The 18228-nt window shown below is 55.1% G+C and overlaps 1 protein-coding gene across 3 annotated transcripts in view; it reads left to right on the plus strand.

Moving 5' to 3' along the window:
• The first annotated feature begins 3285 nt into the window (after nucleotides 1–3285).
• ABCA2 (ATP binding cassette subfamily A member 2) overlaps nucleotides 3286–18228 on the plus strand; it is a 118236-nt gene continuing 103293 nt past the window's right edge. For all 3 annotated transcript variants that reach the window (XM_032780148.2, XM_075060484.1, XM_075060485.1), the window contains exon 1: nucleotides 3286–3403. In XM_032780148.2, coding sequence (XP_032636039.1) covers nucleotides 3338–3403 — 66 coding nt within the window. In that variant the 5' untranslated portion in view covers nucleotides 3286–3337. The remainder of the gene's footprint in view (nucleotides 3404–18228) is intronic.

Raw genomic sequence — 18228 nt, forward strand, 5'->3', positions numbered from 1 at the left:
GTACTCCATGGGTCGACCTTGCCTGGCCTGCCGCATTACCGGGGCCACCAGGCTCCCCCATCTCCAATCTGCTCTGCAGAAGTCCAGGAGCCTCTTTGCCCACCTGCTCTTCCCTGTCCTGGAGCTTGACTGGTGCTCCCAGTGTTCTGCTCCTTGGCTCAGTACAGGTTCTCTCTTAGCTCTACAATCTCTCTGCGCCCTGATCTCCAGCCTAGCCCTGCAGTGCAGCATTGGAGCAATGCCTTCTCTCTCTCCCTTCTCTGGCCATGAAGCCTTGCTTCCGAGTCCTAAGCTATAAATCCGTGTGCAGATCTTCAGCAGAGTCCTTCTGACACAAACAGTACCAGTCTCGCCTTCCTTCCACGGTGCTCTGTTACTTTTGGGAACACAAGGAAAGGTAAGCCCCCTGCATAATAACTCAGTGGATGTGAATGCAAACAGGGGAGACATTAAAGCACAAAGTCAGGTGTCAAAACTCCACATCTCTAGGCTTATTCTGCTGCAAGCGGGTTTCAGAAAATATGGCATGCAAATTAGCTCTTGTCCATGCTTGGTGGCTGTTTCCCCTTTCTTCATGGAAGAGGTCAGCCCTTCCCCTGTGAATGGGCCTTCAGAGCAGAAACTTAATTCTCCCTAGTATTAACTGTTTGTGGCATGACAGCAGCTCGAGGCCCCAGCCACGATCAGGGCCTCATTGTGCTAGGTGTTGGACAAACAGTGAGCAACAGTCCCTACCCTCCCTGAGTGGAGACTCCATGCTAGAGCGGTCACCAACAGGTACTGTCAGTGGTCAGAAGCTAAAGGGGTAGCTTGAACAATCTTTGGTGAGCCTCTGGTTTGAGCCACAGAGAGGGAAAGAGGAGGAGGTTTGAACAAAGAACTCTGATTTTAGAAGTAGGATTTTGTGTGTTCTATTCCTGGGTCTGACAATGACTCCCTCTATGGCTCTTGGTAAGGTAAGACTTTTCTGTGCCTCAGTTTTCCCAGCTGTAAAATGGGTGCAGAGTGGAAGGCTGGTTAGGCCACTAGCTGAGGAGTTGGGATGCCCATTCCCTGCTCTATCACAAACTTCCTGTTGGACTCTGGGAAAGTCACTTAGGAAACTGGCAGAGAGGCTCCCTATATTCTATAAACTAGGGATAATAGCACTTCTCTGCCTCACAGGGGTGTTGGGAGGTTAAAACCAAAAAGCGTTGGGGAATGTTTTGAGATCTACGGACTAGGGTGGTGCATTGTATACACATGCTGCAGGAAATAGCAATGTAGAAGTGTGCTGCTAGTGCTAACAGTATAACGTGCTTTATTTCTGAATTCTCCAAACACAGCGCAGCCAGCCACCCAAAAAGATTCTGGGCAGGACAGTCTGTCATGCGGTAGCAGTAAAGATTCAAGGAGTTGCTTTTTCTGACCCTGAACAAGGAACTTGATTACAGTAAGGAACCCAGCATCACTCCAAAAGCTTCTCCTGCCTAGAACTCACCCCAGAAATTCCTGCCACAAATGTAAAGAAGCAGTGAATGTATGCTCACCGAGTCCAATCGGGAATGTAGGGCCAGGTTTTCAGGTGCTCAGCACCTGCAGTCAGAGCCAGATTTTCAAAAGTGTGGGGGCACCCACTCACTGAGGCGCTTCTGAAAATCTGGGTCTAAATGAGAGCAGATCTCTTCTGAAAATCTGGCTGATAGGGTCCAAAAATTACTGCCAGTGGAACTAGCACTGGATGGATCCAAAACGCCATGGGCACACACTACTGCCTGAGACCACAATGTTATTTGCTCACCCACCTCAGAGGGGTGTACTCAGAGCTGATTAGTTAATTGTCAGGTGCTTTGAAATATGCAAACTATTTGTCCTTGCTGAAGGCTCTGAAGTCTCCTGGTGATGTAAACTAGCAAAAAGGATAATACAAAGCAGAGAAAAATACACAGCAGAGGGGCAACTCTGAGACAGCGAAATGACTGCAGGTTCAAAGCAGGGACGGAAATATTCCCCAGTGTTCAGGCGACAGAGGGAGGGGCACAGGTAGGGGAGCATGAAGCACAGGGACCAAAAATCTGAGAGAAAATGAGGATCAGTTTGCAGAATGGGGGAAAAAGCCAAAGTCTGTAAAATCTCATCTCGCAGGGTCGTGTGGCACAAGCAAAGCTTGAATAGCTCCAGGTTCTATTAGCGTGACCCCTGCTCCAGCTGCAGTGAAAGAGGGGCCAGGACTAACACTCATACCTGCTGCAGTAAGTCCAGAGGTGCCAGGGCTCAGCAGTGTGTGTGAGGGTGGGCCCAGGGCTGTAACCAGGGTGGAGCGAGGGGACAAAGCCGCAGGGGTGGAAAAATGGGGCCACAGGTGATGTATAGGGGGGCGCTCCCAACCCAGAGTGACTGGGTGGCCCGCTCAGGTGAGGGGGTGCTCCCATGTTGAGCCCCACCTTGCAGGGCTGGTGCCATCGTTCGACCCCCCCCAACATCCCTCTGCACCCCTCTGTGGGGTGGTCACATGCCCCCCCTTTAAATTGTGCCCCCCGCTATCAACAGTTACGGGTCACCTTTGATTGTGGGGCGGAAAATGACAAAAACCAGTAGGGGGCGCAAATACCCTGGCTCGTCCCAGGCGCTAAACTGCGAAGTTCTGGCTCTGCCCGTAGCGACCGGGGGGCTGCGCCGGGGGGTGCCCGGCCCCAGAGCGAGACCCCGTCCTGCCCCACTCAGACACAGGGGGGAGGGGACAGCTGGGCCCACAGGGGGGAAGGGCCAGGCCGGGCTGTGGGTCCTGGACCAATTACTGACATTACCTAGCTCGGGGGGTGAGCCGGGGGGCGCAGCGGCCATCCCCGTGGGCTCCGGGCTGCTCCGGCAGCGGGCTCTGGGGCGCGCTCCCACGGCAGCGCAGGGCCCCCTCGCAGCGCGGCTCTAGCGCAGAGCGATCAGGGGTCGCAGGATCGAGCCCTGCCCCCGCTGAGGTTCCCGTCCCAGGGAGGGGAGGAGGCTGCACGGAGCCCCCGGGAGCGGCAGGGCCAGAGCAGCGGGGCTCGCCCGGGGAGGGGCGGGCAGGGCGGCCGCGGCGCTGCGGCTTTACCAGCGCGGGGTGGGGGCCTCCCCGGCAGCGGCACTGAAGCCGCCGCCCGCAGACTAAGGGCTCGCCCCCGCAGCGCAACCTCCACCTCCGCCGGCCCGCGGCCCGGCCCCGATCTCCGCCCCCAGCGCACAAAGCCCCGGGCCAGCGGCGGCTGCTGCGGAGGTTTCGCGGGGCTGGGGGCGAGGATGGCGGTGCAGGGGGGGTAAGCGCTCCCGGGCGGACGCTGCTCCCCTTCCCCGCAGGCGCCGGCTCCCGGGGCGAGCCAACATGGGGTTCCTGCACCAGCTGCATCTCCTGCTCTGGAAGAACGTGACTCTCAAGCGCAGGAGCCCGGTAAGTCTGCGCGCTATTTCCGTTGCGCTGAAGATCGCCGGGGTGGAGGGTGCCGGCTGGGCTGGGCGGCCTGCCGGGGCCTGGGGCTGCAAGAGGAATGAGCCCAGCTGCGCTTCGGGGGAGGGAGGTTAAAGGGCAGATCCTTGGAAATCTGCCGCTGTTTCGCCTCTCTTTGTGTTGGGGTGGAAGGCGCTGGCTGGCCTGGGAAAGGAGAGACCGGGGTGTTGCACGGAAGGGGGGGGAGCTGCCTGGTGTAAGCGAGACCCCCACTAGTTGCCGATGGAAGCTGTAGCTTGCTTGTCCCTGGCGAACAGCAGCGGTGCAACAGGACTCAGGCCTCTGGATGCATTCCCTGCCGTGCCTGGAGATCCGGGGCTGGAAGATTCTCTCCGTCCCCCCCAAAGTCAGCCTCCCAGCCCGGAGGCCGGGGGACCTCACTCACTGCATGCAGTGAGATGGTAGCTGAGGATCTGCCATGTCTGTTTAATGAGCTGAGGGTGGTCACTTCAGAGCCCCACTCCCTGGGTCTGTAGGTGGCTTGTGTTTTTATTTCTCTTTTGCCTTTGAGTATGAGACTGCCCCCCAGGTGTGGGTCTATGAAGAGGTGATATCCCAGGCCCTGGCTCTGTGAGGTGACTAATGGATGGGCTTTGGATGCAGAAATCTGGTGCCGTCTGTCTGGCTCTGTGTGTGATGGGTGCACACCGTGTGCTTATAAAGCCAAGGAGTAACCGAGAGAGGCCGCTCCGAGTCCGTTGTGTGTGCGCGTTAGTGTGTATTGTGTACAGAGCCGGGCATCTTCTAACACTCCTGTGTGCAGCAGCAACAATTGAGCCACTTACCTGTGCAGCCTCACTGTGGGATGGGGTCAGCTGGGTTACCCAGGGGCTGCTCCAGTAAGGGGCACCGTATGCTGGTGCCAGTTCAGAACATCTGGGATGGATTCATGTTGTCGCCAAGATCTATAGCTTTGTCATCCTCTCCCCCCTCATCCCCTGCTCCCTGAACGTGACTAAAATCCCAGGTTTGCCATGCTTCTGTCAAGCTCCATTTTTATGATCCCTGTGGTTGTGGTTGTTACGGGAGCACTATCACAAGCCATTTGTATCGGTGTGCTATAAATAGGTTTCCAAATCATATGTGGGTCAGCTGCATCTTTCCCTATTTGTTAATCTGGAGAGATTGGGTGCTCAGGAAGCAATGCAGCGGACTGAGAGGGATTTAAGGTGGATAGAGGATATGCCCTCCCCTCCAAGCCTGTCCCCCTCCCTGATCCCAAGGGCTGTATCAGGTCTCTAAAAGGAGAATCAATTTGGTGTCTAAGTATGAGAGGTCAGAGAAGAGGCACAAAAATGATTAGAGGATTAAGAAACCTACCTTGTAGTGACAGCTTCAAGGAGCTCCATGTATTTAGCTTAACACAGAGAAGGTTATGGGGTGACTTGATTACAGGCTGTACGTACCTACATGGGGAACAAATATTTAATACTGGGCTCTTCTATCTCCCAGAGAAAGGTGTAACACATTCTAACGTCTGCAAGTTGAAGCTAGACAAATCCAGACTGGAAATGAGATGTAAATGTTTAATGGTGAGAGTAATTATCCATTGGAACACTTTACCTGGAGTCATGGTGGATTCTCCATCACTGACAACTTTAAAATCAAGATTGGTTAGAAAAAAACATCCAGTCGGCTCTAGGAATTATTGTGGGGCAGGTGTCTGGCCTGTGTTGTACAGGAGGTCAGGCTAGATGATCACAATGGTCCCTTCTGGCCTTGGAATCAGTGACGCTACAATGGTTCTTACTTACATTTAACTCCTTCCCTTTCCCCACCCACTTCGCTCTGATTCATTGTTAAGAAGTTCCTAGGCTGACAAGTGCGTTTCATCGGCTGCACAGCGCTCTTTCCGTCGGGCGAGCTGCAGTGGGCATTGATTTAAAGAAGAATTATGCGCATAGTAATTAATGCAGAATGCGCTTGCGGGTTCCTAAGCAGGGGAAGTTTCTTCCTTGGTTATTTGGCTACAATCCTGGGGCTTCATTGGGTGACGAGGCGAGTGAAGCAGGGTTGGGGGAAATTGCCCTTCCCAGGCCAGCGGGGGAAGCCCTCTCCTTGGACGGCATTTGAAAGCACAGTGGACAGAACACTGGGAACAGGCAGTGCTTCCGTGGTAGGATTGGGATGGGGGCAGGTGACATGGTCTAATTAGCTTCTTATTTGAGGGTTAGCAAGCAACCACTTCAGAAATGTTGGGCTGGTATTTCTCCCCCTCCCTCTCCAATAATTTAGATCCTGCAGCCGTTGCTCATATCAGCCCTCAGTTCCATTGAGGTAATGGGGGAACTCGCATGAGTGAGTGCTTGCAGCATTGGGCCTCATATCGTCCTGGTATCTGGAGCATCTATGGCTCTGATCGTCCAGCTGGGACTTGCTCGTGGAGGGGAAAGATCAGGCGAGGCTGGGCAGAATTCTCTCTACTCTCAAAGCCGTGTTGTCTCCATGCCCACTAGTTTTATCCTGAGCTACCAGCACTGAGTCATCCTGTTGCATTACTAAGCAGTGCTGGCCAGTCATGCTAAGGAGCCAAGCCTTGTGCCGTGGATTCCCGCTCCTAAGGAAAGGTGCATGGGAACCTCACGCTGAGGGGGTTGGAGGGTGAAGTGTGGAGCTGGTAAATGCTCAGGGCTGTTAGGCTTTTTCAGGTCTGACACATGCCCTGGGCATTCTCCTCTCCAAGAGTGACATGGAACAAACCCAAATGGCACCCAAACCACACTGGCCACAGAAGCCCTGTGATTAGTTCCTCAACAGCTAGGCAGTCACCATGCTGGGTAGGCTGCATGCTCTGTGCACTGAGAAGGAGGCTTTTTGCTTTCTCAACCTTCTTCCCATCTGGCTCAGCTTTTCAAAGAAGGGGCAGAAGGACAGTGAGGGGGGTCTTCACAAAGCTGCTGCAGGAGCTGCCATTCTCCTGGCACTGGGGCTGCCCTGCTCTCTGGAGCAGGAAATGTGGTGGATCCAGCTGCTATGAGAATGCAGAGCCCCCCACTGGGTGTGGCAGCCCCCCCTGCTCAAAGTGGTTTCCAGGGGGAAGGGATAGCTCAGTGGTTTGAGCATTGGCCTGCTAAACCCAGGGTTGTGAGTTCAGTCTTTGAGGGGGGGCATTTAGGGAACTGGGGTAAAAATCTGTCTGGGGATTGGTCTTGCTTTGAGCAGGGGGTTGGACCAGATGACCTCCTGAGGTCCCCTCCAACCGTGAGATTCTATGATATTCAGGGTTTGCAGTTTTAATGGCTCCCAGCACCTGCGCTATGCAAATTGTTCCAAGCCACTGCCCAGATAGCACTGTGTATGGGCTACATACCTAGCTAGATGCGCATAGGGGGCAATGTGGGGGTGGGGTGGGGTGGGGGTTCTCAGTTGCCAAAGGAGGTTCACTAAGCTGCCCAGGCGAGTTGTGCTGGCGCGATGTACCTTGGGGCAGTGAAGTGGTGCCAGGCAGATGTGTGCCGAGCTAGAGTCTGTCCCCTCTTCTGTTGGGCAGCGCCCTACTCTACTGGCACTGGCCAGGGTCCTGAGGAGCAGGGTATTCAGTGCAAGGCTGGCAGGGGCTGACCAGGAGGAGGCACCTCCCTTCCCACCCAAAGAACGTGTGTGACCCTAGCAAGCGGCGGCCCAGACCGCAGCATGACCGCCCCACTGCGGGGGCTTGCAGAGCGTGCATCGGGCCAGGTGCTGTGGGAGCCAGGGATCGACTTTGCAGCAGCATCAGTGTGCAGGGTGTCCGCTAGGCCCTATCTCTGTGCAGCCTGTTTGGTTGGTGCATGGCACCTCGTGAGCACCTCTCCTGCCACCCCTCACTCCTGTTGCGGGCTGGGCACCACTCGCCCCTGGTGCGCACCTGTCTGTGACCTGTGTGCTCCCTGCCCGAGGCATTGCTGCTCAGTGTGGCCCATGCTCCTTGCCTTACGTAACTGGACATACTTCCTGTCTGCCCCAGTGTAATCTCTGTATTAGCTGGTGCCTCACCCTAGGGCTGGGCTGAGTGGGTGGGTCAGGTGCAAAGGTAGAGAGGACCAGGCTGGTCACAGCAGCTGTTTTCTGCTCCTCCTGTTTGCTAAATAGCCAAGAAGTCTGCCTGACCAGGCAAAAACAAACTGTGCCCTGCCAGGCAAAAATACACATCTGAGTGGGGTTTCAGTCTCCTGGCTGTGCCCCTGATGTGGGCCAGGAGGCAGCTGGATAAGTGCAACTTCCCTCCTCCCCGCAGTAGGGCTGCTGTCCCGCATGCTTCTGTCTGTGTGGGGCTGGGTACAAGGCTCCCAGCGGCCCACTCTGATCAGCACCTGGACTGGTCGTAGTGCCCGGGGGTGCTTTCACCCTGTGGCTGTCACTGAGCTCTGATCTCCGTGCCAAGAGTGTCTTGCACGCACACTGTTCTGTCTGTCCGGGGTTCGTGGCACTCGGGTTGCTCTGCAGCCCTCAGGAGAGCTGGCTGCCCTGCAGCTTCCCCTGCAAGCCGTAGTAATGCCCGTGTGTGTGTGTGTACCGCTAATGACTGACTGGTGAAGAGAGGACCCCGAGGAGGAGGTATGTGAGATGAGGTGGGGGGGTTGGCTGCAGCCTTCGCAATGTGGTCAGTGAGAGAAAACAGACAAGATCTCTGCCTTCTCCCAACCATCCCAGAATCTTGGGCTAGATGGTCTTTCACTTGCAGAGGTGCAGGAATGTGACGGGTGGAGAAACCTAGCGGATAAAACATTGGCCTGGAAGTCAGAAGAGCTGGGTTGTATTCCTGTCTACCACGACTTTCTCAGTGACCTTGGGCAAGTCACTTCCTGGCTCCGTGCCTCAGTTTCCCCTCCCACTCTCTCTTGTGTATCAAGATTGTAAGCTTCTCTGGCAGGGACTGCCTCGTGTATGTCTGTACAGCACCTGGCACAATGGAGCCCTGAGCTCAGTTGGGATCTGAATGTTGCTGTAATACAAATTATCAGCTGTGATCAGTGTCTTGTGTTGAAAACGGAGGCTGTTTTTTCCGAAGGGACTGAGCATCTGCATTCCCCAGCCACCTTGAGGGCATCGGTGGGTGCTCACACTTCTGAAAATCAGGCTGCTTGTCGTTTGGTTCCCTCTGGAGCGGTCGGCTGGGGTGGGTGGCCCTGGGTCATCACACTGCGCCACCAGGTAATGGGCTGCTTGCCTGGCGGGTGAGGCTAGCTAGGTTTGGAGCCGAGTGAGCGGAGCAGCCGGAGAGGTGTACGCAATGAGCCGATCCCAGTTCTGCGGCGATGCAGCGAGTAAGGGCAGGGTGGCGTCTCCGCTGTCACTGCACAAAAGTTAGATGGGCAGCGTGCGATGTCACTAACACTTCACTAGTCACTTTCTGCATCCCTCTTCCCTTCCTTGCTCTCTATTCCCAAGACGCTTCGCCAGCCCCGTCCTCCTGCCCGATTCGCTCGGCAAGGGCCCAAGCCGGCATTGCTGCTGTCAGCTGCGGCATTGGGATGTGACGGGGGCTGCCTGGGAAAAGAAGAGGTGGGACGCAGCAGTGACTTGGCAGGAGAAGCCCGAGAGTCTTGTGGCATTTTGTTGAAGGGCGATTGTGGGACTTTCTCTTTTGTGTCCTTGAGGGCACGTGTTGAAGGAGTAGGGGCTGGCTGTATTTTTGGCATTAGAGATTCCCATCTTGTCTACCCCAGAAGAGTCTGTAGCTGACTGGAGATCCAGCCGAAGCATTCCCCATCAACAGAACTACACGGAGATGCAGTTAGGATGGAGAGGATGTCTCAGGACATTCAAGGTCTATAATTACAACATCCCAGTAATGTCTTCTTCAAAACCAAGCATTTAAACCCAAGGGGATTCAGAGTTAAGGTTTCACTTCACTCCAGATGTGTGAAGGTAAGAAATGCACAGTGAATGCACCCAAACAATCTTAACTCTACCCTGTAACTCTCTACACCATGCTATGGCTAAGGGATTTGAGTATTTGGAATCCCAGATTAGATTGCATTGACTTTTTTTTCTTTAAAACATTTTTTTCATATTTTCTTCCTCATTGCATCACTACAGGGTAGAGTTAAGGTTGTTTGCATGCCTTTGCTGTGCGTTTCTTACCTTTAACCTGTTTGGATTTATGTGCAGCCCGAATCCTGTATTTCCTGGGTTTTTGTAATGTCTGATTTGGGAAGAATTACAGAGCTTGCTGGAATTCCTTGTAAAGCCCCAGGCAAATCATTCTGGCCTCGAGAGTAAATGCTGTGTGTTTGGGGAAGATGAGCTGGGCTTTTCATACAGAACAGAGAGATTGACTCATGGCTTTAAGTGCACAACAAAACTCAAGCTAAACTCCAGTGCAATGCCATGAGAGCTGCCAAGGAAGTGCAGCCCGAGTGGGGAGATGATTTTTGTTCAGACTACTTGAAATTCTATTTAACTCAACCCATGTGTGCGTGCGTACGGTGGGAATACTTGTTCTGTGAAGGATTATCCCAGGACAGAGCCCCTAAGCCACATCCAGAGTCCCGTTCCTCCTGACCCTCCAACTGGAAAGGCCAGACTGTATGTGCAACATGCTTCTAAAGTTTTTTAAAAAAGAGGGAAAAGCTGGGGAAGGGGAGGTGGGAGAGGACTTCATTTGCTAAAACCATCCCAACAGATTGTCCATGCTTGCTCTATCCACTATCAAGGTGCAGAAATGGTCCCAAGTCCTTGCCGGACCCTTTCTCTGAGCTCTGTGTAGGATCAGGGCCCCAGCTGGGAGCCTCCAGCGAGAGACAGCCCTTGCTGCTGAATGGAGGTGCTGGAGCCATGACCCATACTCCTTAGGGGGTCTCTGAAAGATCAGGTTTACCTCTACGGACACTCTGGTGTTCTTTGACCCTCTGCAGTATAATGGACTCATCCCTCGGAGGGGGTGTGGTATCACCTAACACGCGTTCTAGCCAAATGAGGTTTACTTTTCTGCCGAGATGAGCCAATCCAGACCCCTGGGCTGCTCCCTACATACTGTACAGATCAAGGCAGCCCACACCTGCTGTGGATTAGCACCACAATGCCAGTTACATAACACAGGGCTAAACGCCTTCATTTGGTGACGCAGCTCACCTGGAGTGAGGCCTCTGGGGGCAGCTGGTTTTATTCCTTGTCCCTGTTCAGTCAGCAGCAGCCTCATCTTCTGTGTTTCTGGCTCCGGCTCCAGAGCAGCAGGCAGGGTGGGGAGACAGACCTGGGCTGGCTCTGCTGTAGCTAGCAGGCTAAAAACAGCAGCGTGGCTGTTGCTGGGGTGGTGGTGGCTTGGGTTAGCTATCCAAGAGTGCACCTGGGTGGTTGGGCGGGTTTGAGCTCAGGTGGCTAGCCCGAGCGACTGCCCCTGCCACTGCAGCCTTGCTAGTATTTTGAGTGCACCAGCTCAAACAGAAGTAGCCCCCCAGCTGCCATGTAGACCTCATCTTAATGTCGCCATTGATGTCATGAAATGCTGCTTCTCTGCAGTAGCTGCCATCTGGAGTGGCCTTCCTGGTTGTCGTCAGGTGGGTCTCCGGGCAAAGATGCTCCAACTTAGGTGCCTATGGTGCTGAGCACCCTTGGTTCCAACTGGCTTCCTTGGAGACATGGATGATTGGCATCCTTGCAAATCAGGCCGTTTCTCTGGGTGCCTAGATAGAGGTGCCCAGGTTTGACTATCGTGACCTGTATCTCTCTGTGCCTCTGGTTCCCCATCTGTAACATGGGGATGATGACTGTGACCTGCTTTCCCAGGCTTTCCTGCACTGGCGAGTCTGATTTTTTTTTCGTGGAAGGCACCCAGATACTACGGTGAAAGGCATCATATGAAACATCAAGATCGATAGTTAGAAAGGGCAATGTGTTGCTGTCAGTTACCTAGGGAAGCCCTGATTTTTTGCAATTTGTGAGGTAGATTGGGATAACCTGCGGCTCCGGCTCCCTGTAGCTCTGTAGGGATGGTGCTGCCCAGTGGTGTTAATGGGCTCTGGAGGTTTGGCAGGCCCCTCTACTGCAGAGCTGAGACTCTGGCGGGAGGAACATTGTAGTCAGTACGTCCCAAGGGAGCACCCGTCTGCGGTTGAGACAGCAGGGTTGGGTGTACTGACCGCTCTCTCGGCTGGAGACTCGTCCCCTCCCTCATCGTTCATCTCCCGGAATGACTCTCGTAGTGTCTGACTGGTGAGGGTTTGCGGACGCGGTGTGCTGCTCCGGCGTAGGAGGCCTGCTCTTGCTGGTAAGGCTTCGCTGGTGTAACTGAGAGCTCGACCCGGCTCATACGTCACCTCGAGCAAACAAGGATCCTTCCCATCTCCCGCTAGGCTTGTGCCAACATCCACGCATCTGCCATCTTGTCTCTGGGCACCTCTGACTCCTACCCTCTCTCGCTTCTATGTTATCTGCCCTTGTTGGCTCGATCACCCACTTTGCTACTCCAGAGAAGACCGAGCCGTGACTGATGGGCGCCCTCACAGCAGCCCAATTGTACTCGATATTTCCTGGTGCTCGGTGGACCACCTGTTTGTAATGGCAGCCTGAGAGCTGAGGATGTGGAGTGAAGGGAGGGCAAAGCAGGCTGGTGCAGCAATGAAAGTGTTAACAAAAACCTGGCTCCCTTTGGCACATACATTTTTGTGGCACTGACTTTGCAATCTAAAACAAACCGGGCGGGGGGGGGAGAGGGGACTTGCGGGGGGTCGATGGCTGCCATGCAAGGCTCTCAACAAATGTATCCCATTAAGAGGACATCTTGGAAATTGTATTTCCATATTATGCCTGCTGTAGTTACAAGTAGCTTCTGTGATGTGTCCCTGGAAGCTGCATGCAAATACTGACCTTTATTTCCCCCTGCCCAGTTTGTTGACTTTTTGCATCCGGCAGCGCTCTGGCCAGTATTTTTCGAAGGGCTCAGTACACAGAATCAGGCTTTCCAAAGAGCTGCGGGTATTGGGGCATCCCTCCTAGGCACCAAAAGAAGGGGCTTGGCTTCCCAGTCTGGCTCTGAGTGCACACTGAGCACCTGAAAATCTGGCCCTGAGCAATCTTGAAAATGCCCGTGGCCTGAGGCATGTCGGTTTGTCTCTGTTTCTGTGGAGTAGTTGGTCTGTCAGTGTCTCCCTTCTGAACATAAAGAGGAGCAGAAAACCGTTTATCTGGATAGTTTGTGGGACAGGAACGCAAGAATGAAAGAATTGGGAGAAACTGTTTGAAGGCAGCTCTGCTGGAAATGGGAACTTCCAAAAATGAGTCAATTTAAAAAAAAAAAAAAAAAAAAAGTTGCGTCTGTGCCTTTTTAAATACTTAATCATGTTGCAAGATCAAAATACTTTGCAGCCTCTGTGACGAAGTGGGAATTAATTCTGTAATATGTTTGAGTCCTGTTTTGTGCCTCAATTTCCCTTATTCTCACGTGTTGTGGTAGGGCCCAGTTGTGCTAGGCACAGTGCACAGCTAGCAGAGAGACAGTCCCCACCCCAGAGAGCTGGCGATCGCAGTAGGGTGGCTGTCAGCGGGTGGCTGGGGAGCACAAGGGACCAGTGAGGACTGGTTGGAATGTAAGAAGCAGTGATCACAAACCTTCCCGTCAGGTCCCAGCTCCTCACCTCCATGCAGCAAGCACCGCAGCTCACCCCCCAGGGTGCTGCGAGGAACGGCGATGGGAAGTGGAAGCCGCCAGCCCTTTCCCAAATGCGTTCGCCACGGTGAGTGCACAGCAGTGCCGACCCCTGCGATGTTATGGCAAATCTCCAGCTGTTTGATGGGGTGTTTTGCCTTAAAACCCCAGCTGCTGGAGTCATGTGAATATGGACAAAAATTTTAAATTGATTTCTAGCCCTTATGGTTGTGAAGAAAAGCTGGAAAATGGGGCTCCTAAGGGCTCAAAATCCAGAAGGTGAAGAAATAGAACCTGCCATGTTGGTTTTAAGCCACGCTTCTGATTTTTGGGGAGCAGACAACCGATTTTGGAATGTTTTGGGGGGACCATGCGAAGTATCCCTGGGGCACGTGGAGGATGGAGGTGCGGATGTCTCCAGACAGCCGGGGGTTACGGAGTGACCGAGTACCGCAGTGGAAGCACAAACGGCAGCACTGCTCCTCGTGCTCCGCAGACATGGCAGGGACTGCTTGCGCCCAGCTCCCTGCTGTGTTCCTTGCAGAGCTGCAGGAGCCAATACAGTTGGGATGTGAAGGGGGAGTGGCGGTGGGAAGTGAGTGTAAGTGGTGGAGCATGTAACCTGTGGGTTTGCAAACTGAGTAATTTATGCAGGGGAATGTAGCTGGAGAAACAGCCCCATCCCCCCACAGTACCCTGCACCGTGCCCAACTCCCCTAGGGCAATAGTGCTCCGGGGGGCTGCATCTCCTGCTGGCTTGGATGGGAGTTGTGCCTGTTTGGTGCCCGGGTCCTCGCAGAACAGCAAACGGGTGTCAAGGCACTCTGAGCGGCAGCCTTGAGGACGTCCAGTTCCGTGACACTTGGAATTACAAGACTCGTGGTTTGGACCCCTTTGTATTAGGCACTGTACAAACGCAGAACAAGGAGATTGACCATCCAGCCAAGGCTTCAGGGCACGATGGCAAAGCAGCTCCTAGGGAGACGGGAGAATGTAAGCAAATCTAGCTGGGCAGTGCAGACAAGGCTGGTAGGTGGCACCTAGGCAGGTATGAAGGTACCATAGTACCACTGGGTTATGTCAAGAGGAAGTGAGGTGGGTGGATAAACCTGCAGCCTCTGTATGCTGGTTCCCTGACAGCCGCCATGATCTAAACCCAAAGGCTTTGGGGCTGTGGAGCAAAGACTGGTGCTAACCTGGCTTTCTGAGGCTTGCCTTGCTCACCCCTGTTGACGAGGTGCTAATACAAGGGATGACTTGTGTCCTGCAGTAACTTGAGAATCTAATCCATAGCCCTCCAGAGGCAGGTTGTGGGTCACTGCCCTGCAGGTGGGGGCATGGGGTGCTAGCAGACACTGGGTCTGGCCACCAGCACGGTGTAGACAGGAATCTAAAGATGAGAGCATTTGGTGCAAATTCTTGTGTTATCTGCTTTCCATTGACTTACTCATGACTGTCTAACACCCTTCCCCGTCATTTGGGTTCTCCAGGTGTAGCCTGCTCATGGCACCTTTCCTGGGGGCAGAGGTGGTGGAAGGCAGGTCTCCTGGTCCGAAGTGCAGGCTGACAGATCTCCTTGGACACAGGCTGTGGTCCGTTGGGGACCTGGGCAAGCCTGGTGCTGGTCCCCCTGCCCTGTCACTCCTCCCAAAGTTTACAGCCACTGCACCCATTGGGAGATGGGTTACATCCACCAGCATCCCAAGCCTGGCAGTTGGGGGAGCGGCTGGGACAGGAGCAAGGAGCAGCTGTGGGTTGAGTTGGTGGCTCCAGCACTCTAGGGTTTTACAGCAGATGGAAGCTGCGAGCGAATGCCAGCGTCTCATTCCTCTCATGCTGGCCTTGCTTTTGCTGTGCCTGGCTCCGCGGTGCTGTCCCCGGGGCCGCTCTGCACCGAATGTAACCTGGGGCTGTCTCGCTCCCTTAACTGCGAGTGTGCTCAGCTGTTGGCAGTGCCCTGTTGTGCTATGAAGTTGTGCAGAGTGCTCAGGTATCCTGTGTAAGCCCCGGGATCCTTCACCTGGAAGAGCTGCTTTGTTAAATGCTGCCGCTCGCAGCTGGGCAGAGGGGCAAATGAGCTCATCTCGTGTTGGTGCGTGGGCCAGGGCCCTCCATGGGAGTGATCCAAAAACCATAGCAATGAACGGAAATGCACCCATTGATTTCAGTGGGCACTGCCTCCGGCCCTCGTCCGCAGGGCTGGATGGGAGGTAGTGTGGTGCAGTGGCTAGAACACTGGACTGGGGCTCAGGAGGCCTGGCTTCTATTCCCAGCTCAGCCACTGGCCCACCTGAATGAGTCATTTTGTTGTGCTGTGCCTCAGTTTCCTTATCTGTACAGTGGGGAGAGTGAGACTGTGTCACTTTGTAAAGTGCGTGATCTAGGCATGAAAAGCATGAACAGCAGCTGCGGGGGGTGTGTGTGCTTGGGCGTGCATATCCTCAAGTCCAGCGCTGGCTCCCTTCGGGGCAGGAAGGTGCGTGCATTGGGGAGGGGGTGGTGAACCAGTTGCCTGTTTCCTGTACTGAAAGGAATAACAGGGTCCCCCCTGGTGTTACTGCATCTCGCCCCAAGTGCCCCCTGCCCTGCTCTGGGTGTAGGTTTGCTGCTCATCCCTGCTGTAATAGTGAGTCACTTCCTTGGGCTACTCTAAAGAGGTGGCTTTTCCAGCCCAGCATCTGGCCCCACCCCTGTTACAGGGCGTGTGCTGCCTTTTATTCCCTCTCCATAGAAGTGGGCATATGGCCGTAGTGTGACGAGCGTGTTGGTTCTCAAATTGGAGGGCGCTACTTCATTTGCTTTTGTTGGACTTGGGGGATCGTGGCCCTGCCAATCCCCGTGGTTAGCCCTGCTCTGTGTGTAACTCAGCCCAGTTAATGCACTGGCCTTTCGCCTCTTCAGCACTGTCTGGGGGTGTCTGGTGAAATAGTCGGGTGAGCCCGTCTCGTCTGGAGGGGTCTGAGAGCTGCAATGTTGGTTTGGTTGACCTCTCCTCCAGCTCGTGCCCTCGAGGGCCCCTGTCCCAGCTCTCTAGCTAGTGTGTGCTCCAGGCAAAGCTGTTCCTTGGGAACCTGGCACTGATATTTGGCTCAGATTTCTGCCTAAGGATTTGCCTGCGTGCTGTTTTGTGCCCACCCCTGCCCCAGGACTGGTGTGCGTGTAATGGAAATTAGCCAGTTGCGCAAACAGAATACACAGACTCCATGTCACTGGCGTCTCCTCCAACAGGAAACTGACCTGCAAGGCCCTGAGCCCTGCCACTGTGCAGTAGAGGGGGGCCCGTGTTCGTGACTGTCCTTTTTTACACCCCTGCGCCCCTCCTCCCCGAGGGCGGGTCCATAGCCTTCTCATTTAACATGGTTATTGCATTCTCTGCTTGGGGCCCCTACTGCTGGGCTTGGAGCTGACTGGGAATTGGAGACAGCCCCTGCCCCAGAGAGCTGATGGAGCCAGCCGCCTTCAGCTGTATTCTCGCCTGTGTTGCTACGCGGGTTTGTTGCTTGGAAACCGTTGTCAAAGGGTAAGGCCAAGGCTGCTGCCTCGAGGATGGGGCCCCCACCTGGGGACAGGCGCCACTGCCCCTCCTACCAGCCGGGCACCTGACTCCCAGTCGCTGCTCGCCTTGGCAACGCCTGTGCGGTTACCGTGGCAATGCAGCAAGGTGAGGCCTCGCCTGTTTTTTGTTTTTTTTTTGTGTAGTAGGAAAGCAAAGGACGGGCTGAGTGAGGGGGAAGCATCCGCCTTGGATCACCGCCCCTGGCATGGGGTTCAGGGCACCACCCGGCCAGTGACTCTGCTGGCGCCAGGGGGAGCCCAGGGGAGGAGGGGAGAGTCCTGGACTCTGTTCTGAGCAGGGATTGTTCCACGTGCCCAGCCCTGGCCCAGGGGTCCCCGGGCTCTGATGCAGGGAAGCGGCTGGTCGGGGAGCTGAGGACTGCCGTGCTCCCTGCCTGGGGGGCTCTGCCCGTCCCACAGCGCGCTCTGAGTGACCAGAGAAGCAGCCAGCTGCTGCCAGCCCCGTGGGGGCGTTGGGCCAGAACTGTGGTGACTTTCCATAGAGGCTTCTTCCCAGCAGAAGGAAAGGCCCCAGGAGAGCATCTGGGCCACCTCCCTGGGGCCAGTGCCTGGGCGAGCCTGGCTTCAGCTCTTACTGGGGCTCTGACCGGCCTGGCTTTCAAAGTCGGGATCTCCCCGATTTGTTGCACCCTCAGGTGCCCGGCTCAGGTTGAGCTGCTTTTCGGACCTCCTGCCGTGCGTCCGTGGTCCCAGAGCAGTGCTAGGTTTGCCACCCACCATCACTGCTACAGGTTTGTGAGCAGGACCTTGTCCCCACTCCCCAGCAGGGGCTAGATAAGCCAGAGGGCTGTTCCTGCTGCTGAGTCTCACCAGAGAGCAGATGTGCTCTTGCTGTGACAGGCCCTGCACGGAGGGGAACAGTGTGACTGTCAGCCGTGTGCAGCCTGACTAAGCCCCCCTCACAAGGGTTGATCCCCAGGAGGCTTGTTTGGCTGGGTTGTGGCCCCTTCACGCCACGAGAGGCCATAGCTGCTCTTCGAGAGGCCAGAAACGAGGATTGAGCTGAAGGTTAAAACAATCCTCAAGCAGATCCCACAATTCATGAGCTTTTTAAATTACATTTTTTCTTTTTCCTGCCTCTTGCTGGCGGGCGCCTCCTGCCCATCCCCTGTGAATGGGTAACAATCTGTGTTGCCAGGGCTCACTTGGCTAGTGAATAAAGGGGATTTTTGGTCCCTGCTATAGGGTCTCACCCCACAGCTGCCCATCCTCTGCCCAGCAATTACTCCTGCCCCCACCCCTAAATCAGTCCTGTCCCTGCAACAGTTCTGACCCACCCCCACCTCACCACTGCTCGCCCTGCAGCTCCTAGGGCTCTTCCCCCGGGGCCGGGTGTGCAAGGAAGGTGGAGGAAGGGGCAGAAGAGCCCTGGTTGCTCACAGTGATGAAGAGGGGTCTCTTTAATTGTGACAGTAGGGGGGCAGCGGGTCAGGATCGAGGGGCATTGGCAGAGCTGTGTGGGGAAGCCCAGGGCTGGGGGTCAGGATCAAGGGGCATTGGCAGAGCTGTGTGGGGAAGCCCAGGGCTGGGGGTCAGGAATGGGGGGCACTGGCAGAGTTCTGTGGGGAAGCCCAGGGCCAGGCTAGCAGGGGCTGGGGTCAGGAGTGAGGGGCACTAGGGGGAG

Source organism: Chelonoidis abingdonii, chromosome 24 (genome assembly GCF_003597395.2).
Source record: "Chelonoidis abingdonii isolate Lonesome George chromosome 24, CheloAbing_2.0, whole genome shotgun sequence".
Classification (NCBI taxonomy): Eukaryota; Metazoa; Chordata; order Testudines; family Testudinidae; genus Chelonoidis; species Chelonoidis abingdonii.